The following is a 24,900-nucleotide window of genomic DNA, read 5'->3' as shown; positions in this document are numbered from 1 at the left end:
TCCATCTACACTGTCCCATTACACACTCCCAGGACTGATTAGGTAAAGCTCACTCTATATTGAAAAAAGATCTAGCGCTTTTCTGGTGTATATAACGAATAAACTCTTCTCAGGCTTCCGGCCAGGTACAGATATTGATTGTAACCATTTTTTCGATGACAAACTCTGCCATCTTCATCAGGGATGATGCCTGGGCATGTCTAGTCTGGTGGTGTTTATACCCCCATTGTCCATCTCTATTGATTGGATGAGGACTAACCAATCTGGTTTCTGCTGTCCCACCTTGTTGACAATCAAATTCCAGTTCTTACTTAGAGTGAGACCTTCCTCTTTGTTAAAATTCTTTTCCCTAGCTTTATTTCAATGGTTTCCTGTACCACACATTTCTCCAGGTAACTCAAACGGGTACAGCTCCTGTGTTCCTTTAGACGAATTTTCACCGTGTGTCCTGTCTGGACAGAATTTATTGGACGGAGGGATGCATGGTGGAAACCTGCATCAAGGAGCACAGGAGGTGAATCCATTTGGGTTACCTGGAGAAACTGGCAGTAGCAGAACATTGCTTTCAGAATGGCCATTGGATTGGCTTCCATGGCACAAAACTAATGTGCCGCACCAATGGCTTTTGCAACTGCCTGGTAAAGGAAACCACTGAAACAAAACTAGAGGAAAAGAATTTTAACAAAGACAATGGTCTCGCTCTAAGTAAGAATTGGAACTTGAGTGCAAACAAGGTGGGACAGCGGAAACCTGATTGGATTCGGAGGAACAGACTATGGGGGTATAAACACCACTGGACTAGATATGCCTAGGCATCATCCCTGATGAAGATGGCAGGTTTGTCATTGAAATGTCAGTTGAAATCGATACCTGTACGCAGCTGGAAGCCCAAAAAGAGTTTATTCCTCCCTCCATACTGGCCCATCACACACTTGCAGGATAGAATCAGAACAGGTTATATACAGAGTAAAGATCTCTACAGGGTTGGGACAGTACATGTCGATGCAAATCGGAGATGAAACTGAAAGCTCCTGTTATGTCTTTCTCTGAGACCTGGACGAAAATCCAGTCAATACTGACTCGAGAGCATTCATCTTCTTTCTCTCTGCAGAAGACCTTGAGTAAAGTACACTTGGTGCCCATTCATTTGGCTAAACCTTATGTGACTTCATTCATTTACCTTGGTATCTTCGTCTCACTTAAAACTTATTAATCTCAATACTGAAAATATAACTCACCCCTAAGCACAGTGACATGGGATACCCAACCTTTCCTTTAATGCCAGGGTCCCCTACTAACTGAGGGGTCCACGGACTGCACATTGGGAACCCCTATTCTAGGGAGAGAGTTCCAGCACACCATGGACCATTAGCCCATAAAACACAGGAGTAGAATTAAGCCATTGGGCCCATCAAGTCTACTCTGCCATTGCATCCTGGCTGATTTATTACCCCTCGCAACCCCATTTTCCTGTCTTCTCCCTGTATTCATTGACATCCTCGATAAGACCATTAGAAAAAAAGTTTCCTGACACCAACCCGGTTCGATATGGCTCTGATTTTAAGGTGATGCACCCCACCCCCCCATTTTTTCTTGATTTGCTCCCAGGTTCCTTAATTTAACCTTTCACCACCTTAGAAACACAACTAGATCCCCAGAAACCTTCTGTATTGACACCACACCGCGAATCCTACCTGCTTTTACATGAGCTCCACAGCATCGAGTCACGGCCACCGTGCCTAGCAGTTACACTGCTGCTTGTTTTGTGTCTGCATGCTTCTGGGCTGCCGGAGTTGGCGTAGCGAGGCGTCGCCGTACTGGATGCCTGAGCCCATGCGCTCGGGGTCAAGCTCACCTGTACATTTACAACAAGAAGGCAGCTGCATTTTGTGGGAGTCACACAGCCTGCGCCCAGCATCACGGCTGCCCCTCTACTTCCTTAGGAGTTTGCAGAGATTCGGCATGATTTGAAAGTGGTCTATTACTTAATATGTTAATTTCTTTAATGAAATACAAACATTTCTCTGTAACATTTAAGTTAACCATATAACAATTACAGCACGGAAACAGGCCATCTCGGCCCTTCTAGTCCATGTTGAACGCTTACTCTCACCTAGTCCCACCGACCTGCACTCAGCCCATAACCCTCCATTCCTTTCCTGTCCATATAACTATCCAATTTTTAAAAAAATGACAAAATCGATCCTGCCTCTACCACTTCTACTGGAAGCTCGTTCCACACAGCTACCACTCTCTGAGTAAATAAGTTCCCCCTCGTGTTACCCCTAAACTTTTGCCCCCTCTCTACTCATGTCTTCTTGTTTGAATCTCCCCTACTCTCAATGGAAAAAGCCTATCCACGTCAACCCTATCTATACCCCTCATAATTTTAAATACCTCAACCTTCTACGCTCCAAAGAATAAAGACCTAATTTGTTCAACCTTCCTCTGTAACTTAGGTGCTGAAACCCAGGTAACATTCTAGTAAATCTCCTCTGTACTCTCTCTATTTTGTTGACATCTTTCCTATAATTTGGTGACCAGAACTGTACACAATACTCCAAATTTGGCCTCACCAATGCCTTGTACAATTCTTTTGTACAGGGCTTTGTACAATGTACAAGTTTTTGGAAAATGAATGTTTGGACACCTAAAACTTGTTCTTTCTACTGACCCACTAATGCAGAAGACAAAAATAAACATCTAAAATAAAATTAATATAAAAAATCTAGGGTGCCTAAGACTTCTGCATCTGTCTCAACCACTTCCTCTGGCAGATCATACCATAAATGGACTACCTTCTAGGCAAGATCCTTAACAGTGTTGCTGAGCAGAGAGGTCTTGGAATCCAAGTTCATAGCTCCTTGAAAGTGGCTACAGAGGTCAATAAGGTGGTTAAGAAGGCTTATTGAATGCTTGCTTTTATTAGTTGAGGCTTTGAGTTCAAAAGTCAAGAGGTTATGTTGCAACTTTATAAAACTCTGGTTAGGCCACATGTGGAGTATGTTGTACAGTTCTGGTCGCCTCACTATAGGAAGGATGTTGAGGTTTTGGAGAAAGTGCTGGAGAGGTTCACCAGGATACTGTCTGGTTTAGAGGGCATGTGCCACCATGAGAGACTGGATAAACTTGGGTTATTTTCACCGGAGCGCCGGAGGCTCATGGGAGATCTGATAGAGGTTTACAAGGTTATGAGAGGCATAGATAGAACGGGCAGAGAGTATCTGTTTCCCAGGGTAGAAATGACCAATACATTGAAGGTGGGAGGGGATAGGTTCAAGCGTTTTGGTGCGGAGTAAGCTTTTCACTCAGAGAGCCGTGGATGCCTGGAATGTGCTGCCTGGTGTTGTGGTACAGGCAAATACATTAAAGGCTTTTAAGAGACGTCTGGGTAGGCACATGGATATGAGGAAGATGGAGGGATAGGGACATGGTGTAGGCACGAGGAGTTAGTGTTTGGGTGTTTTTGATTTGCTTTTTAGCTGGCTCAGCACAACACTGAGGGTGAACGGCCTGTTCCTGTGCTGTACTGTTCTATGTACTATGAAAAAGTGTCCCTTCAGGTTCTAATTAATTCTCTCCCCTCTCATCTAAGTCTATACTCTGAGTTCATGATTTCCCAAGATGTTGAGTGACTGCAAGAACAGGCCCTCCCTCTGATGACAGCCGACGTTCATCTCGAGTGAGAACATGAGGGTGTTAACAGAGCTTCAGAAGGAAAACAGAAGTGCTTGTGAAGACCTGGCCGGAGAGTTGCACTGGTGGCAGGGGACATAAGATCACTGTTCCACGAGCACATTCTATTCTTACCTGATTCAATTTTATTTAAGATGGTCCTTGCACATTTCAGAAATGCTTCTTCCACATTTTCCCCAGTCAGTGCACTGGTCTCCAGGAACATCAGCTCTACAGCGGGAATACCAGAAAGAACCTCAGGTGAGCCCTTCAGAAACACGCAGTTACGTGCTGCCACCTTAACGTCCCAGGTACGATGGTACCGTTGCTGTCTGAAACAGGGGCAACGTGCAAGGAGGGGATGCTTGCTGTCCCGTTGACCTCAGCTGCATGACAGATGGGACAGGGGAAGCTTAGTGATTCGTCACGAGGCTACAGTAGTTCAGCCTTTAACTCCTGGTGACTGGTGCCAGAGGTGGATACAAGTACGACATTTAAAGACAGTTGGACAGGTACGTGGATAGGAAAGGTGCAGAGCAAGAGCTCCACAGACCACTTGCTTAATAGTATTGGTTCACGGTGTAAAAAGGGTTGGTGGCCCCTGGCATAGAGGGATATAGGTCAATCGGAGTGGATTGTCCTTGAGGTCTCCTTCCATGCTGGGCTGTTTTATAATTCTATACAATTCCCTCTGATGGAAACTACCTCCTCTACCTTCTAAACTTGGAATTGCTTCTCCCAGGCTTCTGGGATTTTAAGAGAAAAAGTCAAACCTCTGAAAGCCCAACAAGAAAAGGGAGCTCTGAGCAAATGCAGGCCCTATGGAGGTCGAACGGCAGCAGCAAATTCAACTTCACATTGAATCAAGACTGTTAGTGAACCCCACTTCTGACACAATAAGTGAGATACGATTCCAGGATGATAAAGAAAAGCCCAGACTTCCAAATATTCACTGGAAACCCCAGTTCAAATGGAAGCACGTCCCTCATAAGCTCCTGACAGGGTACATGTTGCTCCAGTCCACAAACCCCTCGGTTAATGGTATTGGTTCATGGCATAAAAAAGCTTTGGAATCCTTGCTCTAGAGTGTTGGTTGCACAGTGCCAGTGACTTCCCGATACTGATTAGCTCAGGTTAAGCTGGAAAAAAATGACTAGACAGCCAAGAGTTACCGTTTTCTTGTGCAAAGCGCGAAGCCTCCAGGAACGTGACCTCCCGATCAGCATCCAAGTCCTTCTTGTTCCCACAGAGAATTATGACGATATTAGGACTGGCAAGGGTCCGGGCATCTGTCAACCAGTTTGTGAGTGCATTGTAGGTCTCACGGCTTTATGAAGAAAGAAGACAGGACAATTACATTTCAAGTTTTGGTGGGTAAGCTTTAGGGAATCAAAGTGACGAGGTACAAATGATCCATATGCTAATGGAGGAGTTCCCAACCGTTTTTTTTAGTATCAGGACCAACATTATTAAGCAAGGGGTCCATGGACCCCAGGTTGAGAACCCCTAAACAGAACAGGGTTGACCCACTGGAATTCTTCCAGCAGTATCAGTTTCTTACATCATTCCTACTCTCTACCCTCCCCATCTGGATCCACCGTCTATCACCAGCCAGTTCTTCCTCCTCCACCTTTTTAATCTTTCAGCTCACTGACTGTCCGTTTCTCCCCACGGAGGTGGCTCAGCATTTCAGCAGCTGCAATCTCCCGAGTCTCACCAGCATTTCTGAGCTTGCCAGTAACATGGGCTGAGTGGGCAAATTGTGGAGAAAGCACAAAACAGACTTCAAAGTAATTCGGATGTCAAGCGAGTGGGCAAATCCATGACAGACGCAGAGAAAGTGAATGGGAAAACCAAACAAAATACTGGTCACAGTTCTGTGAAAAAGTCTTAGGTGTGTGCGCGCATGTATATATAGAGACCCAGATCAGAACCAAGTTTATCAATGTCACATATGTTATGAAATTTGGTTTTTTTGTGACAGCAGTACTGTACAATTCATAAAATTACTGTAGTACTGTCCAAAAGTCAGCTCTATATATATATATATATAAACACCCACACACATAGATAGATAGCTAAGACTTTTGCACAGTACTGTCACAAAAAAAAACAAATTTCATATGTGAGTGATTGATAAACTTGATTCTGATATGGGTATCTAGACTGAGAGTGGGAAGGGGACGGAGAGGGGAATCATGGTTGGGAAAATGGAAAGGGAGAGGGGAGGGAGCAGGAAGATATTCTGTAATGATCAATAAACCAATAGTTTGGAATCAAATGACTTTGCCCGGTATCTCAGTCTACACTCTGCCACCCCATAGACCCTGGCACTCCTTCTCTGCCACCTGTCCCTCACCTCTCCCGTGGCTCTCCACCCTCACCATTCCCAACATCCTTCACTCCCTACAGATTTACAAACTCGCTCTCTGCTCCACGTTGACAAATCCAGTACTGTGCAAAAGTCTTAGGCACCCTAGCGATATAATGTATGTGCGCCCAAGACCTTTGCACAGGTCTGTAGATGGTGACGGATTAGAAAATGTTGATGGGCAAACCTCTGAACGCAAGCATGCGGCTGCACCCAGCGGTTACAAATGGTTGAGTACAGGAACAAGAAACTTGGTGAGACAACATGTGGAGTGATGTGCACAGCTTTAGATTCCTCCTCAAGGCAGACGCAATACAGCGTCAGGAAGTGTATGCTCATGCACTTCAGTAGAAGACTATTTTCTACATGGAGAGAAGAATTCAAAAAATCTGAGTTGCAAAGGGACTTGGGAGTCCACATTCAAGATTCCCTAAAGGTTAACTTGCAGGTTGAGTCGGTGGTGAGGAAGGCAAATGCCATGTTAGTTTTCATTTTGAGAGGACTAGAATATAAAAGCAAGGATGTAACATTGAGGCTTTATAAGGCACTGGTGAGGCCTCACTTGAAGTATTGTGAGCAGTTCTGGGCCCCTTATCTAAGAAAGGATGCGCTAACATTGCAGAGGGCTTGGAGCAGTTTATCAAAACCAATTCCAGGATTGAAAGGTTTATCATATGAGGAGCTCTGGGCCTGGTACTCACTAGAATTCAGAAGAATCAATTTGGGCATGAAGGGATACAGGGAGAAGGTAGGAAATGGAGGCTGAGAGGGAAATGATGAAATGATGGAGCAGACTCTAGGGCCAAATGGCCTAATTCAGCTCCTATCTCTTAAGGTCTTACTGTATATTTACTATCACATGAGTGTAATGAAAGGTGCACTGTACTGGCTCTGGAAAGGTTGATCACATGACAGAGGTTAGATTAACCAAGTACAGTCAACAGTTCAGAAGAATAGAAGTAAATCTCATTGACTGGGCTCAACAGGCAGGGTTTACAAGCTCAGAACTTATTACCACAGATCTTGGCCGTGAAATTTGTTGCCTTACAGCAGCAATATAATCAACATCATTATGTACCATGTTGTATGACATAGGTGATCAAACAGGAACAACAGGTATTTTTAAAAAAACTTCAGATAGATTACTGTAGTCTAAAAATAGGCATCTGCTAGCTATATCAGTAACAGGTCCCTTGTGGCAAAATATTACTCAGAGACTCTTTAGATTCCAAGAGTGACATGTTTGATCAGTGTCATCCAGGATATAGTTTGTGCAAAGCAGGCACTGGTAACTGACTGACTTGTAAAAGAGAACTGGACCATTTATTGTGACTGACTAAAATTACGTCACAAACAGAGCTGTATTTGCAAAATATTTCCTTATTTCACACTGGAAACCTTCAGGAAAGTCTGAGAGAATCCCCGGAGCCTCACAGAAGAATCCCGTAAGGCTGTGTGCTTAGACCTCCTGTTCTACTCGCTTTACACTTATGACTGTGAGGGCAAGAACACCCTCAATGCCATTCTACGTTTGCTTATGACATCACTGTCGTTGGCTGAATCAGCATAGAGGAGGGAGATTGAAAATCTGGCTGAGTGGTGCCACGACAACAACCTCTCCCCCAATGTCTGCGAAACCAAGGAGCTGATTATCGACGTCAGGAGGAGGAGAGAGTCAGCAACTTTAAATTTCTCAGTATTTCCCTGTCATTTCATAGAATCTGACATGGGTCCTGCACGTTTTGCCATTATGACTGCACCTCTACTTCTTTAGAAGTTTGCAAAGAATCAGCACATCATCTAAAACTTAGACAAACTTCTATTGATGTGTGGTGGAGAATATATTGAAGGAATTTCAGGATGAATATTGTATAGATTTCTCGACATTAAATTGAACTATTGATTGCATCGTGACTTGGTGTGGAAACATCAATGTAAAAGCCTACAAAAAAGGAGTGGAATCTGCCCAATCCATCGAGGGTAAAGCCCTCCCTACCACTGAGCACAGCTATTCAAAGTGTTGTCGCAGGAAAGCAACATCCACCATGAAGGGCCCCCATCATCCAGGTCGTGCTCCCTGCTCACTGCTGCCATCAGGAAGGAGGTACAGGAACCTCAGGACCAATACCACCAGGTTCAGGAACAGTTATTACCTCTCAACCATCAGGCTCTTGAATCAGAGGGGATAACCACTTGCCCCATCACTGAACTGTTTCCACAACCTATGGACTCATTTTCAAGCTCAAGGACAGCTTCTATCCCACTCTGATAAAACTATTGAAGCTAGTACGATAAGATGACCTCATTATGGCTTTGCACCTTATTGTTTACCTGCAGTCAGTATGTGTAACACTTTAAACTACATTTAAACATGATAAGGTATGCAAATAACACACACAAAATGCTGGAGGAACTCAGCAGGCCAGGCAGCACCTTTGGAAAAGAGTACAGCTGCTGCGTCAGGCCAAGACCCTTCAGCGGGACTGGAGAAAAAAAAGATGAGGGGTAGAATTAAAAGGCGGAGGGGAGGGAGAAACACAAGGTGACAGGTGAAACCAGGAGGCGGAGAAGTGAAGTAAAGGGCTGGAAAGTTGATGGTGAAAGAGATACAGGGCTGGAGAAGGAGGTGTCTGATAGGAAAGGACAGAAAGGAAAGAAAGGGAGGGGGGAGAATTACTGGAAATTAGAGAAATTGACGTTCATGCCATCAGGATGGAGGCTACCCAGATGGAATATAGGGTGCTGCTCCTCCAACAGTGGGGGAGGCCGTGGATAGATATAGCAGAATAGCAATGGGAAGTGGAAATAAAATGGGTGGCCATGGGAGATAGAGTATGCAAATGCTGGAAACCCACAGAATGCTGGATGAACTCAGCAGGTCGGGCAGTATCGATGGAAATGAATAAACAGCTGATGTTTTCAGCTGAGACCCTTCTTCGTGACTGAAAAGGAAGGGGAGAAGACTCCAGAATAACATGATGGGGTGAGAGGGAGGAGGCTAGTTAGAAGGTGATAGATAGGCGAAGCCAGGTTGGTAGGAAAGGTAAAGGGCTGGAGAAGAAGGAATCTGACAGGAGAGGGGAGTAGACCATAGAAAGGGAAGGAAGAGGGTACCCAGGTGAATGAGATAGGCAGGTGAGAAGAGGTAAAAGGCCAGAGTGGGGAATAGAAGAGGGGAAGGGAGGAATTTTTTTTTAACTTGAAGGAGAAATCGATATTCATGCCATTGGGTTGGAGGCTACCAAGATGGAATATAAGGTTTCGGGCCGAGACCCTTCGTCAGGACTGACGAGATACAGGACTGACTTCGTCAGGGTCTCCGCCCGAAACATCGACAGTGCTTCTCCCTACAGATGCTGCCTGGCCTGCTGTTTTCCACCAGCATTTTGTGTGTGTTGTTTGAATTTCCAGCATCTGCAGATTTCCTCATGTTTGGAATATAAGGTTTTACCTTGTACCACCTGAATGCATTACTGCAATGCATTCTGGATGGACAGTATGCAAATTCTTCACTGTAGCTCAGTATGTGACAATAATAAACTACTTTACCAATGAATTAACAGGATAACAGGCCTTTACAGTTCATATCCCAAAGTGCCACATCTCACATTTGGCTGGACTGCATAGCATGATCTGCCCGGACAGCACTCAAACAAGTTGAACTTGAACTGGGACAATGTAAAGGTGAGACCCGTCATAAATTGTCAAGTTTTTGGCCACTGGAAATTCCCACTTGTGGCAGATGCTTCGTCAAGCTCCTCTGCACCATCACAATCGGGACTTCCCAGTGGCCAAGCATCTTAATTCCGATTCCCATTCGGACATATCGGTCTGTGGCCGGCTCTTGTGCCGAGATGAAGCCACCCTCAGGGTGGAGGAGCAACACCTTACATTCTGTCTGGGTAGCCTCCAACCTGATGGCATGAACGTCCACCTCTCCTTCCAGTACACAAATCCTCTCCCCCCCCATCCCCCTCAATTCCCCACTCAGGCCTTTTACCTCTTCTCACTTGCCTATTATTCCCTGTGTCCCTTCCTTCCCTTTCTATGGTCCACTCCCCACTTCTATAAGATTCTTTCTTCTCCACCCCTTTACCTTTCCCACCACCTGGCTTCACCTACAGGCTAGCTGCCTTCCCCTCCCATCCCCCAACTTTTTATTTTGCTCCTTCCTTTGTCGTCCCAAAGAAGGGTCTTGGCATGAAACATCGACTGTTTGTTCATTTCCATAGACGCTGCCTGGCCTGCTGAGTTCCTCCAGCATCTTGTGTGTGTTGCTTTTGATTTCCAGCAGCTGCGGACTTTCTTGTGTTTAAAGTTTTTCCACTGAAGCTCGATCTACAGGATGATAATAAACCAATCCCCAGAACTGGCAACAGTCTGACCACCACCCGCGTTTTGCCCATTAGCTTGTTGACAGGTGATCTCTGCCTGTTCCACACAATGAAGCACCAGTAGTGATTCTGCCAAGCTTTGCTGCAAGCTGTTCACTATTTACTCCTGAAAAAGACATCAAGGGGCCTTTTTATTTAGCTTATACAAAAATATTTTACTCTTAACACCTCACTGGATGTATTCATCCTAAATACACCTGACAGCTAGTTTAACCTGAATCCTGATCGGGGAATGACATTGCTGGAGTGGATTTGGAGGCAATTCAATGAGGCAGGGCCCAAGAGCGAGAGAAGGCCTGAGATTTGATCGATTTAATTGCCGGGCCAAATTGGGAAGATCAGGTACAGGCTGAATTGAGGCGGTGGGGCTCCGGCCCGAGAGCATATTGAAGCAGCATGGCCTGGGAGTTTCCAAGAGTGAGGACCGACCCGAGATTTGGACAATTTAAGTGTGGGCCAGAGGTGAGGGATGAGATCAGTACAGATCGCTGCTTAGCAAGGTTTACATGTCCCTGCACTGAACTGAGACTGCAACTAACAGGACTGTGGATCGGCTACAGTGATGACTGATTTTGTGGCCGTGGTCTCACCTTCGTGAACATCAGTTTTGAATGTTATTTGCTTACTTTTGTTGTTTGTACAATCAGTTTTCTTTCCTGCACATTGGGTGCCTGACAGTCTTTTTTTAAAATGGGTTCTATTAGGTTTCTTTATTTCGTGGCTGCCTGTAAGGACACCAATCTCAAAGTTGGTAATAAAAACATACTTCGATAATAAATGTACTTTGAACTTTGAATATTTATTTACCGAGAGATATAGCATAGAGTAGGCCCTTCTGGCCACGCCACCCCAACAACTCTGATTTAACACCAGTCTAATCACAGGACAATTTCCAATGGCACACACATATATCGGGGTCGAGTGCTTCCCCATGCCTTATTTGGTGCTTCGGGCAGCAACCTTGCAATTTCTTTAGCATTTCTCTGTTTTACAAGGCTGAGTTGCTAGCTCAACGCTCAACCTAGCACAGGTAGAACTCGTGCAAGGAGCCAGCCAAATTCGAACCTAGGACCTCTTACTCCAAAGTCTGGGTGCAGATAGCACTACATCGTTGGCACATATATACATATTTACTGTAATTCACATTTTTATATTACAGTGTCCTTCTGCCACAAAAACAACAAATTTCACTACATACGCTGGAGATATTAAACCCAGTTGTGATTCTGTAGATGCTGGAAATCCAAAGCAACACACACATCATGCTGGACGAACTCAGCAAACCAGGCAGCATCTATGGCAATGAATAAATAGTTGACATTTTGGGCTGCTGTTCTCGGTCCTGAAGAAGGGTCTCAGCCCAAAAGGTCGACTGTTTGCTCATTTCCACAGATGGTGCCTGACCTGGCGAGTTCCTTCAGCATTTTGTGTGCACTCCCAAGCTTTCAGCTGCATTGGCTTGCTGCCTGAAGCTTTGCCCTTTTCCAAGACTTTTTAGAGAGTTATTTGCTGTGGTGTTTGCTTTGGTTTGTGCATCCTGTATGCTTCTTAACTTTCAAATTATCTGTGGTTACGCTGACTGCTGTCATTGGGTTTAAATAACATTAATATATGATTGTACTAGAAAGCAGGGAGTATTTCAATTAACTATGAATTCCTCCTTCTTCAGCACTTTACCTTTTCCACCTATCACCTCCCAGCTTCCCACTTCATCTTCCCTCCCCTGCCCACCTACCTTTCCCCCCTCACCTATCACTTTCTAGCTTGTGGAGGGGTTGAAGGGTGGAAGGGACGGGGTGGAGGGGGATCTTTGAATTTGATTGGCTCATGTTTCTTTGGCTCTAGGGGTTTGTAGATGGTATCTATTTCGAGGTAAGAGAACGGGGTGGGAGCAGGGGTAGTCTATATTAACACGAGCACTCCCAGAGAGAAACACCAACAACTGTGCACTGAGGATGTAATCTTCACCGGTTATCAAATGTCTGCAAGCTCATTAGTAAGCCGTAATATCAGACTCCTCAGCCCGAGCTATCAGTATTCAGCACCATCCTAAACAGCCTAGTACATCAAGAAAACGAGCCTCCTCTCAATGGGCCCTATGTTTCTCACTACCTCGCAAAGCAGCTAACCTAATCAAAACACCAAACATCCTGGACATCCTCCCTTCTTCTCCTCCTTCCCACTGGGCAGAAGATACGAAAGCCTGAAAGTGCGGCCAGGCTCAAGGACAACTTCTATCCTGTTGTTATAAGACTACTGAACGGTCCCCTTGTACAATAAGACCGGCTCTTGACCTCATAATCTGATAAATGGTTCAACGACTGCCATTACCTCTCCTGGCTCATGACAGCATGCCCTGCGTTTTCAGCATTTGAACAGTGGCTGTATTTCAAAAATATTGTTATCGGCTTCAGGGTGTACCAAATTTGTGAGGCCAGCTAACCAAATCAAGTCAAGTTTACTGCCTTTTAACTATATACATGTATACTATCAAATGAACCTGAACCAGGGTTTAAAGCATAGTAGTACACATAACATAGGAAAGTAAGAAATCTACAAATGAATTACACATAAATAAATAAAGTGCATAAATTAAATATTGTAAGGTACAGTACAAATGCAAACTTCTTTATTAATAATGCCCTCTTAGCTTGATAATTGTAGTACATTGTTGGTATATGTTATCGGAGAAATAATCATAAGGACTAATAACCAATATATTGTTCGTTATGTGCTGGGTTGTATGACATAGGTGATCATGAACTTTCCATGACCGTGATTGTTCTGGCCAGTGTCTTTACAATGACCCTGGCCATTATCAACTCTCTTCAGAGATCGTCTGCCTGGTGTCAGTGGTCACATAACCAGGTCTTGTGATCTGCACCGGCTGCTCGTACGACCATCCACCACCTGCTTCATGTGACCCTGATCAGGGGGCTAAGAATGACCTGCAGACTAGCGGAGGGAAGGATCGCCTTACACCTCCTTTGGCAGAGACGCATTTCCACCCATGTTATAATTACGTTATAGCATGCATCAACTATTGTAATAGAAAATTAGATTTACTGCTCGACCTGTGGATAATCATTTTATTCTGTAATCTGGACCTAGTCTGTAACTAAATTACATCTTCTGGTAGTCAACATTCTGTTAAAATGTAGATTTACTGGTAGTTTCATCAACTGAGAATGTTAAGGCTCTACCAAATTCATGCTCAGATAAATCAGCATTGATGGGTTTTCAACAAATTGCCCACCATTTCAAACACCAACTCTGTGGAAGGATCAGAAGTGGAGACTGTGAGCAATTTTAAAAGTCCCTGGGTGTCAATACCTTTGAGGATCTAACCTTGAGCCAACACATCAATACAGTTACAAAGAAGACATGACAGAGGCTATATTTGATTAGGCGTTTGAGGAGATCTGGTATGTCACCAAAAACACTCTCAAATTTCTAGAGCTGTACTGCGGAGAGCATCCCAACTGGCTGCATCACTGCCTGGTATGGGTGTAGGGTGGTGGGGGTGCTACTGCACAGGATCAAAATAAGCTGTAAACCCAGTCAACTCCATTATTATGGGCACTAGCCTCTGTACTATCCAGGGCATCTTCAAGGAGCGATGTCTCGAAAGGGCAGCGTCTGTCATTAAGAGCCCCCGTCAACCGGGTCTTGTTCTCATTGCTGTCAGCAGGAAGAAGGTACAGAAGCCTGAAGACACACACGCAACGATTCAGGAACAACTTCTTCCCCTCTGCCATCCAATTTCTGAATGGACATTGAACCCATGAACACTACCCCACTACTTTTTATTTCTATTTTTGCACTACTTATTTAATTTAACTTTTATATATATTTATACACACACAAACACACACGAAGTATATTAAATCTGCCAAATGTTCAGTGTGTTATTCACATTTTCTCTATTACTATGTACTCCGCCGCAAAGACAAAACACTTCATGACATGTGATGGTGATATTAAACCCGATTCTGATCTTTGTTTGCTCCTGCAGTATTACGTTCAGTGGTCAGCCCCACCATTCTCCAAAACCTCTGCATTTCTCCACCTCTGGAATTAAATACTGCCACTGATGGTCGTGGCTTCCATTAGCCAACCCCTTGTTCTTGAACTTCCTCTCTCAAACTCTCTACCATCTTCTTCCTTCCTTATACAACCTTGCATTAAAAAAAGATGCCTGAAATGGAATCGCAAGGCAGAAAATGCTGGCAAATACAAGTTCATCCAACACGTACTGTTTGTGTCAGGTGGTGGGGTGGAGATTTGGCTCTACCAAAAGAGGTGTAAGGTACTTCTTCCCTCCGCTCGCCTGCAGGTTACCCTTGGGCAAAGTGTAACACCTAGTGCATATCACAAGTCCTGGTTACCTGGTTATGTGACCACTGACTACAGGCAGACAATCTCTGAAGAATATTGATAACGGTTGGGGGGGGGGGGGGGGCCTTGTAAAGACACTGCCCAGAAGAAACCAATGGAAAACCACTTCTGTAGAAAAATTTGCCAAGAACAAGCATGGCCATGGATAGTCCGTGATCACCCACGTCATATGGCACAGCACATAACGAGTGAACAAACAGTTCTTATCTAACGGATAAAACACTGCGTGTTACTTTGTACGAAGGAGAGCAGAACATGTGGAACGTACCTTGTGATGTCGTATACCAAAAGTGCACCTGCTGCTCCTCTGTAGTAACTCCTCGTTACCGACCTGGAAAAAAACAGGAAAGGGCAAAGAAAATATGAGCTTAAGATTAATTCGCAGAACATGGCATCGTCTGCCAGCTCCAGCATGACTCCTGTTGAACTGTGTCTTGCTGGGCCAATCTGAAATTCTGGCATTAGTAAGCCATATTAAAATGGGTGTATGGTCAAATATTCAGTGTGGGTAAAGACATAAGAACGGAATCAGGCCATTCAGCCCATCGAGTCTGTGATACCATTTGATCATGGCTGATTTATCCTCCCTCTCAAAACCCCTTTCTCTTGCCTTCTCCCCTAACCTTTGACACCCTTACTAATCAACAGCTCATCAACCTCCCTTTTAAATATACCCAATGCCTTGGCCTCTAAAGCATCTGTGGGACATTATAGAATCATATTTTTTACAAAAATATGATAATTTAGTCATCAGCACTAATTTTTCCAAACTGAGAAAACATTTAATTAAACTTAATTGTTGCTTCCTCGCTCACTGTGGCAGGAGTGATACCTCTTTCCCTCGTCAGTGAGAGAGAGCCTGTGGGATGGCGAACTGCTGGGATGAATAGTGGTTTTTGATGGAATCTAGACCATGGTCTCTTTGGGGGCTTTCATGGTGGGTCCTGGGGGGGGGGGGGGGGGACTGAAGCCTTTTGTTGGAACAAGTTGGGGGAGGATTGATGCTTTGCTGTTGCTTGTGTGTGGGTGGGAGGAGGAGGGGCTTTGGGGGTTCTAATGTTTTTCTATCGTTCATTCTTTGGGTTTCTTTCAGTTTTGTGGATGTCTGCGAAGAGTAAGAATTTCATGTTGTATACTGAACACATTCTCTGGTATTAAATGGAACCATTGAACTAATATTCACCAAAGCCAGATGCTTGTAGATCAGTAGCATGAACCGCTGGATAATTGATCCAGCAACTTAGCCAGTGCTTCTACATCTTAATGATTCAGTCAGTAAGAGTAACTCAATATTTGACTGAAGAGGGTAGGGCAGGGACATTGTTTGCATAGACTTTAGTGAAGCTTTCGACAAGTTCTTTCACTGTAGGCTGATCCAGAAAATTACGACTATGTGGTCTGTGTAGATTTGGTAGATTGTATTGAAGATTGGCTTGGCAGAGAAAACAGAATAGTGGTGGATGGGTGTTGATCTGGTTGGAGGTTTGTGACCAGTGATGGGACCTCTGTTCTTTGTGACACACAGCACTGTGCAAAAGTCTTAGGCACATTAATAGCTAGGGTGCCTAAAACTTCTGTAATTTTATGTATTGCACTTTTCAACCGCCGCACACAGAAAAAAAAATGACATATGTGAGTGATTATAAACCTGATTCTGATATGGGTCTCTTTTGTGGACTGAGAGTGGGGAGGGGGCAGGGAGAGGGGAATCATGGATAGGAGAAGGGGAGGGAGAGGGCAGGGAATGAAAAGTACCAGATAGACATCCTGTAATGATAATAGACCATTGGTTTGGAATCAAATGACCTTGCCTGGTGTCTCAGGGATGGCTGTGTCTGCATCCCATACCACTACCAATACCCTTGGAGAGTAAGACCATATATTTTGGATATATACCTCAAGAATGGTTGAAAAGAGATAAATATTTAATGAATATACTGTTGGTGGCTGGTAAAAAGACTCTTACTAGGAAATGGTTATCACAGGAGAGTCCAACTTTAAATACATGGATGGAAATTACAATGGACATTTACAAAATGGAGAAGATAACAGCAGCTGTTAATCATAAGCTGGAACAATTTGATTCATACTGGGAAAAATGGTTTAACTACATAATGCCTCATAGACCTGATTTTATTCTCACAAATCAATGAATCTGTTGTAAAAAAAAGATCACTCCCTAATTGTACATAGTTCTTTCCTTTTGCTTGTTTTTTCTTTCTGATTAACAGATGCTGTTATCTTCTCCATTTTGTAAATGTCCATTGTAATTTCCATCCATGTATTTAAAGTTGGGCTCTCCTGTAATAACCATTTCCTAGTACGAGTCTTTTTACCAGCCACCAACAGTATATTCATTAAAAAAGTATGATTACCCCAGATAAATACTTTGTGGAGATTTTGTGATATATACGATTATATGATATATATGTACAATGTCTGAAATACATCTTATGGAAATGTTTGTTTGATAAACTTCGATAAAAAAAAAATTACAAAAATAAATTTGGCTGAAAATGTAGATGGGCTGAGTAGTAAGTTTGTAGGCAAACACAAATATTGAGGGAGTTGGAGGTGGTGAGGAAGGTTGTCAAAAGCTTCAGTGGGATATCGACCAGTTGAAAATACAGAGACTAGAACTAGAGGTCGTAGGTTAACGGTGAAAGGTTAAATATTTAAGGGGAACCTGAGGGGGAACTTCAGAGGGTGGAGTTTTTGCAAGTGATCAGAGAACCTTTGGAAATATCACATCCAAACCCAACCTTTGGAGCCTTTGGACCTTAACCACCAGGTTCAGGAGCAGTTATTATCCCTCAACCATCATGCCTCCTGAACCAGCGTGGATAACTTCACTCTCACCTCAACACTGAACTGACTTCACAACCTATGAACTCACTTCCAAGGACCCTACAACTCATGTTCTCAATATTATTTAATGCTTATTTATAATTATTTTGTTTTCTTTTGTATTTGCTCAATTTGTCACCTTTTGCACGTTGGTTGTTTGTCTGTCTTTGTGTGTAGTTTTTCATTGATCCTATTGTGTTTCTTTGTACCTACTGTGAATATAGAACATTACCACACAAGTCAGGCCTTTTGGCCCATGACGTTGTGCTGACCTTTTAACCTTCTCTAACCCTTCCCTCCTACACTGCCCTCCATCTTTCTATCGTCCTAGTGCCTATGCAAGAATTCCTTAAATGCTCCAATGTATCCCTCTCCACCTCTACGCACACACCACTTTGTGCTGCAAGTTAATCTTTACACCTTCAGCGGAAGTTTTCCTGTCTATGCAATCCAATTTAGCCATTACCAGAGATTTCTTTCTCAGTGTCGTATATGGCGACATATATGTACTTTGATAGAATTTACTTGGAACCTTGTCCACAATAAACATCACAAATGCACAGATTTGAGAGAGTGACCAGAGACCTGAGAGACACTGGAATGGCTGTCCTGATCCCACAGCTTCCCAACGCTTGAGTTGACTGGATAGGCTGGGACAGTTTTACCTGGATAACCTTATAGATGTTTATAACATCTTGATAAAGGGAACTGCCTTTTTGACAGGGTAGGGGAGCCTACGACTTGAGTGCAGAGGTGAGAGGGGGTAGATTTAAAGGGGATTTGAGGGTACACATGTTCCAGAGATGGTGGTGAGTACGTGGAACGTGCTGCCAGAGGAAGTGGTGGAAGAGGGTATAATTAGGTTTAAAAGGCTTTGTTCCAGCTATATGAATAGATGTAGACTGTAGGGGTTCCCAAACTGGAGGGGTCGATAATGGTAGGGGTTCATGACTTAAAAACGGTTGGGAACCCCTAGTTTAGAGAGATTTCAGCCAAATACAAGCAATTGGGATTAGCTCAGATATAAAATATTGGTCAGCACAGAGGAGTTAGATCGAGGTGGATGACTGTATGATTCAATGAGTTTGGCGAATCTCCATCAATCAGCGGCTCTCTGAGGAACAGGGAACCACTGTGTGCTCAGTTCACTTCACTGCGCACAGAATGGTAAACAGGCTTCAACCCCATCTGTCTGGCTGCTAAAGGCACTGAGACAGTCACAGTGACCAGAAAAATCACATTTCTGTGGCCAGTTGCTCAACTGGTCATTAAGGTGATCAGAAAATAACATGAAAAATTATTTACGCTAAAATGGGGACACAAGAAGACTGACACTTAATGCATTAAGGTGGGCAACTGCTGGTTAAAAAGGGTAAAAAATACTAAGTAAAAGACTGTGGATTCAGGAAAAGTAAAGAGAACCTAAAAATAATACGCAGAAGGAAACATATGATCAAAGCCATAATAAAGAGCAAATGAAAAAGGTAGATGACGGGGTGGAAATAAGTCTCTAACCAAAGGAGGTGTACGGTGCTCCTTCCCTCCACTAGCCTGCAGGTCACCCTTGGGCAAGGTGTAGCACCTGCTTAGCCCCCTCCCCCCTCCCACCCCCCGATCAGGGACACGTGAAGCCATGGGAGCAGGCGGTGGATGGACATACGAGCAGCTGGTGCATATCACAAGTCCTGGTTATGCGACCACTGACACCAGGCAGACAATCTCTGAAGGGTATTGATAATGGCTGGGGTCACCCATCTTGTAAAGACACTGCCCAGATGAAGGCAATGGCAAACCACTTAGAACCATAGAACATTACAGCACAGAAACAGGCCTTCTTGGTTGTGCCGAACCATTTTCCTGCCTAGTCCCACTGACCTGCACCTGGACCATATCCCTCCATACACCTCTCATCCATGTACCTGCCCGCATTTACAACTTCATCTGGCAGCTCATTCCACACTCCCACCACTCTCTGTGTGAAGAAGCCCCCCCCAATGTTCCCTTTAAACTTTTCCCCCTTCACCCTTAACCCATGTCCTCTCCCCTAACCTCAGTGGAAAAAGCCTGCTTGCATTCACTCTATCTATACCCATCATAATTTTATACACCTCTATCAAATCTCCCCTCATTCTTCTACGCTCCACTTCTGTAGAAAAATGTGCTAAGAACCATCATGGTCATGGAAAGACCATGATCTCCCACATTATATGACATGACATGTAATGAGCGAACAAATGAGATTTATATCTGGAAGCACAGAACACATCATTCACATGTGTCATGACATGTGTTTCTTTTTGCAGCAGCAGTACAGTGCAATACATAAAATTACACTCATATAATAAGTTTATCCCGAACTTTGAAACAGATGTATAGCTTTGGGCTCACCTGAAACGCTCTTGCCCTGCTGTGTCCCAGATCTGTAGTTTAACTGTCTTGCCACCAACATTAACTACTTTTGATCCAAACTCCACTCCAATCGTGTGGTTGGAATCCTGTTTGACTGGAGATAGCACATTGAGAGGATTAAGTAAAGCATTTAATAGTGAAGGAGATAGACAGAAAATTATTATTCACACCACTGAGCACCTCCACATTGAAGAAGTTTTAGTTTTAGAAAATAACCCGCTTATCTACATGAGAAAGTCTGTAGATGTTGGAAATCTAGAGCCACACACACAATGTGCTGGAGGAACCCAGCAGATCAGGAAGCATCTGTGGAAACGAATAAACAGTCTTGCGCCGAGACCTTTCTTCAGGACTGGAAAGGAAGAGAGGGAAAATGCCAGAATAAAAAGGTGGGGGAAGGGGAATGAGGATAGCTAGAAACTTGCCATCTTCCCCCACCTTTTGTGCAAACCACTATGGTAAATTAGTGGTTAGCTCAATGTTTAACACTACGGGCAACTAGGGTACAACTCCTGTCACTGCCCGGAAGGAGTTTGCACGGTCTCCCCATGACCAGGTGGGTTTCCTCCCAGTGCTCTGGGTTCCTCCCACAGTCTGAAGACATACCGGTTGGTAGGTTAAGTGGCGACTGTAAATTTTCTCATGATTAGGCATACGGCGGATCAGGCTGGGCGGTGTGGCTTTGGAGGGCCAAGAGGGCCTATTCTGTGCTCTCTGTCAGTAAATAAAAAATAAATAAAAACTGATCATCCATTAGATCTTAACAAGATCTCCCGAGTAACAGATTTATGAGGGATTCATATAGGAACATGGCAGGGAGGGGGCTTTGCAGGGGGTGATAGGAAGAACACAGAGTAACCGTAGGTGATGTGGCGTTGGAGAGACAGTGCGATGGGCAGGGGTTGGAAGAGGCACAGTACCAGTAAACCACAAGGAGCGGAGGAAAAAAACCTAATCAGTTTTCTGCTTCTCCTGCACTCTGCTCAATGATCCATAGTGGAAAGTATACCTAATGGAGCTTATAATAGTCAGTCTCAGTCATAATTGTTTCTCAACAGAATTGCCTCAAGGCAGATGTGAATCGTGAATTATTGCAGGGAGAGGGAAGGCCAGCGCAAAACTGCATCCCATCCTACAAACAACAGTTCACACAAGAGAAGAGGCACTCTGGCCCTGGGTTACAGCATGTGAATTAGACCTAGGCCGCCAGGGAACTCGCCAAAGAGTTTTTGAGCAAAGAGAAGGAAGCCAAGAGAAAATGCAGGACAAATTTCTGCAAAGAAGAAATCTGACATTATTACCGCAAACAGGGGCACTCCACCACACGAGGACAAGGAAAAAGCACAGGCCTCTGCCCAACATACACTCAGTGGCCACTTTATTAGGTACAGCTGTATACTTGCTTGCTAATGCAGATATCTAATTAGCCGATCATGTAGCAGCAACCCCATGCATAAAAGCATGCAGACACGGTCAAGAGGCTCAGCTGTTGTTCAGACCAAACATCAGAATGGGGAAGAAACTGTAATCTGACTTTGGCCGTGCAATAATTGCTGGTGCTAGATGGGGCGTTTTAAGTATTTCAGAAGCTGCTAATCTCCTGGGATTTTCATGCACAACAATTTCTAAAGTTTATAGAGAATGGTGTGAAAAATTTAAAAAGGAATCATCCAGTGAGGTCAAAAATGCCTGGTTAATGAGAGTTCAGAGGAGAATGGCCAGAGTAGGTTCATGCTGACAGGAAGGCAGCAGTAACTCAAATAACCATGTGTTACAACAGTGGTGTGCAGAAGAGCATGTTGAACCTTGAAGTGGATGGGCTACAGCAACAGCAGACCACACTGGGCTCCATTCCTGTACCTAATGAAGTGGCCACTGAGTGTATATCTATATGAAAGTCTTTGCTGGAATGCAGCTCGAGACTCCGAGCACAGCTGTAGCTGTTAAGAAGCAAACTCCATTGAAATGACAGACTTACATTTGTTTTCAATAAACTGATGAAGAAGACATGATTTCCCTGTTCCCGCACTGCCGATAACCAGGAACTTAAACAGGAAATCTATGGGAGGAAGAGAAACAGAAATCAATACAGCGAGAGCGGGTCTGCACTGAAGTTGCACCCTTGGGAAGCGGGTGAGTAACTTGAGCCTTAGGTCAGTTCGGACATCTGCCATATGACATCACTGTTGTGCACTTTCAGGGGTCGACACATTGTACAAACCATTCAATGTGCTCCCTTCAAGCCTGTTGCATTTTCCTGCTTCTACGCTGCTGAGCAGTACTTTCACATCAGGCTCACGGTTACCCTCCTCCACCCACACTCTACCTGCCCATCGTCACACACTCCTCCCGATGGTTGCCCTGCCCTCCAGACCTGCCTTACTATCAAATAGAATCAGGTCTAATATCATTGGCATATGTCATGAAATTTGTAGTACATCGCAATACAGTATAACAAGAAAAATGATAAATCTCAAGAACAGCGCTGTGCAAAGATCTTAGACTTATACATACAAATACATAATATATAGCTACGGAGCCTAAGACCTCTACATAGTACTGTAGTAATTTTATGTATTGCACTGTACTGCTGCCACAAAAAAAAAGTTTCATGACGTGTGTGAGTGATGACAGACCTGATTCTGATCTGGGTCTCTGTTGTGGACTGAGAGTGGGAAGGGGGCAGGGAGAGGGGAATCATGGTTGGGAAAAGGGGAAGGGAGAGGGGAGGGAGCGGGAAGCACCAGCGAGACATTCTGTAATGATCAATAAACCAATTGTATGGAATCAAATTACCTTGCCTGGTGTCTCAATGCTGAATGTGTCTGTACCTGCGCCACCCCACAACCCGGCACTGCGAGTGAGTGTGAGTGTGTGAGAGAGAGAGAGAGAGTGTGTGTGTGTGTGTGTGTGTGTGTGTGTGTGTGTGTGTGTGTGTGTGTGTGTGTGTGTGTGTGTGTGTGTGTGTGTGTGTGTGTGTGTGTGAGTGTGTGTATCTTTGTATATATCTATAAAAAAATTAAATAAGTGCTAAAAGAGAGAAAAGTATTGAGGTAGTGTTCATGGGTTAAATTTCCGTTCAGAAATCTGATGGCAGAGGGGAAGAAGTTGTTCCTGAATTGTTGAGTGTGTGCCTTCAGGCTCATGTACCTCTTCCTTATGGTAGCAATGAGAAGAGGGCATATCCTGGGTGATGGGATCCTTAATGATAGATGCAGCCTTTTTGAGGCTTTGCCTTTTGAAGATGTCCTAGATGCTGGGGAGGCTGGTGCCCATAGTGGAACTGACTGAGTTTACAACTTTCTGCAGCTTTTCTGATTCTGTGCAGTGGCCCCTCCGTACTTCCTCTTCTATCAAATTCCATCTTCAGCCCTTTGTTGCCTCTGCTTCCAGCCTCCGTTACTATTTCCACTTTCTCCTCGTCCATATGCCTATCGCTCCCCTTCACCTGGATTCACCTATCACCTGCTAGCTCGTGCTGCTCCCTTTCCCTATACTACGTGTTTTTCTATACTGGCCATCTCCTCTATCTTCCAAAGCAAATGCAGGGTCTCAGCCCCACAATGTCAAATGCCTATTTCTCTCCATAGATACCATAACATATAGGAGCAGAATTAGGCCATTTGGCCCATCTAGTCTGCTCCACCATTTCATCATGGCTGATCCATTTCATCTCAGCTCATCTCCTGCCTTCTCCCCGTATCCTTCATGCCCTGACTAATTAAGAATCGATCCACCTCTGCCTTAAATACACTGAATGACTTGGCCTCCACAGCCACCTGGTGGCAATGAATGCCACAGATTCACCACTCTCTGGCTGAAGAAATTTCTCCTTAGCTCCGTTCTGAAAGGACGCCCCTCTGTTCTGAGGCTGTCCTCTGATCCTAGACTCCCCCACCATAGGAAACCTCTTCTCCACACCCATTCTACTGAGGCCTTTCAACATTTGATAGTTCAAAGAGATCCCCTCTCATTCCGTATTCCAGTGAGTACAGGCCCAAAGCCACCAAACGCTTGATAAGCCTTTCAAGCTCGGAATCATTATCATGAACCTCATTTGCACCCTCTCCAATGTTAGCGTATTCTTTCTTAGATAAAGAGCCCCAAACTGCTCACAATACTCCAAGTGAAGACTCACTACTGACACCACCTGACCCTCCACCACCTTGTGTCTGGCTCCACGTTTTGGCAGAGCCAGAGGTGGTTCAGAAGTAGCATCAGCATTGCTGTCATGAAAAGCGTACATTTCTATAGCACCTTGCTCATCCTCTGGCCATCCCAAAGTGGCTCACATTAAATATTTTTGAAGCATAACTATAATTGTGATGTGGGAAAACACATGAGCCATTTTTGCATAGCAAGATCCCATTAAAACTTGTGATTATAACTGCATCACATGTTTCAATGTCAACTGAGAGAAAGGAAGCGGCACAGTAGCATGGTGGTTAGCACGATGCTTTAGAGTACTGTCAACCCGGGTTCAATTCCCACCACTGCCTGTAAGGAGTTCATATGTTCTCCCCGTGACCACATGGGTTTCTTCCGGGTGCTCCAGTTTCCTCCCACAGTCCAAAGACGTAGTGGTTGGTAGGTTAACTGGTGCTTGTAAATTGTCCAATGAGTACCAGTGAGCTCATCTATATGAAACGCTGTTGTAGGAAAGCAGCATCCATCATCAGAGACCCTCACCACCCAGGCCATGCTCTTTTCTCGCTGCTGCCATCAGGTAGAAGGCACAGGAACCTCAGCACTTGCACCACTAGGTTCAAGAACAGTTACTACCCCATAACCATCAGGTTCTTGAAC

General features: G+C 44.3%; 1 protein-coding gene across 1 annotated transcript in view; it reads right to left on the bottom strand.

Moving 5' to 3' along the window:
* Nucleotides 1-24,900, bottom strand: part of rab4b (RAB4B, member RAS oncogene family) — a 78,844-nt gene that overhangs the window by 9,454 nt on the left and 44,490 nt on the right. The window contains exons 2-7 of the mRNA XM_073029335.1: nucleotides 22,073-22,153; nucleotides 20,074-20,188; nucleotides 15,107-15,169; nucleotides 4,848-5,002; nucleotides 3,811-3,906; nucleotides 1,695-1,855 (exon numbers count right to left, since the gene is read on the bottom strand). Of these exons, the coding sequence (XP_072885436.1) occupies nucleotides 1,740-1,855; nucleotides 3,811-3,906; nucleotides 4,848-5,002; nucleotides 15,107-15,169; nucleotides 20,074-20,188; nucleotides 22,073-22,153 (626 nt within the window). The 3' untranslated portion in view covers nucleotides 1,695-1,739. The remainder of the gene's footprint in view (nucleotides 1-1,694; nucleotides 1,856-3,810; nucleotides 3,907-4,847; nucleotides 5,003-15,106; nucleotides 15,170-20,073; nucleotides 20,189-22,072; nucleotides 22,154-24,900) is intronic.

The sequence above is a fragment of the Hemitrygon akajei genome, chromosome 25 (genome assembly GCF_048418815.1).
Source record: "Hemitrygon akajei chromosome 25, sHemAka1.3, whole genome shotgun sequence".
Lineage (NCBI taxonomy): Eukaryota > Metazoa > Chordata > Chondrichthyes > Myliobatiformes > Dasyatidae > Hemitrygon > Hemitrygon akajei.
The sequence above is the reverse complement of the archived record's forward strand: the minus strand, read 5'-3'. Positions and strand labels throughout refer to the sequence as shown.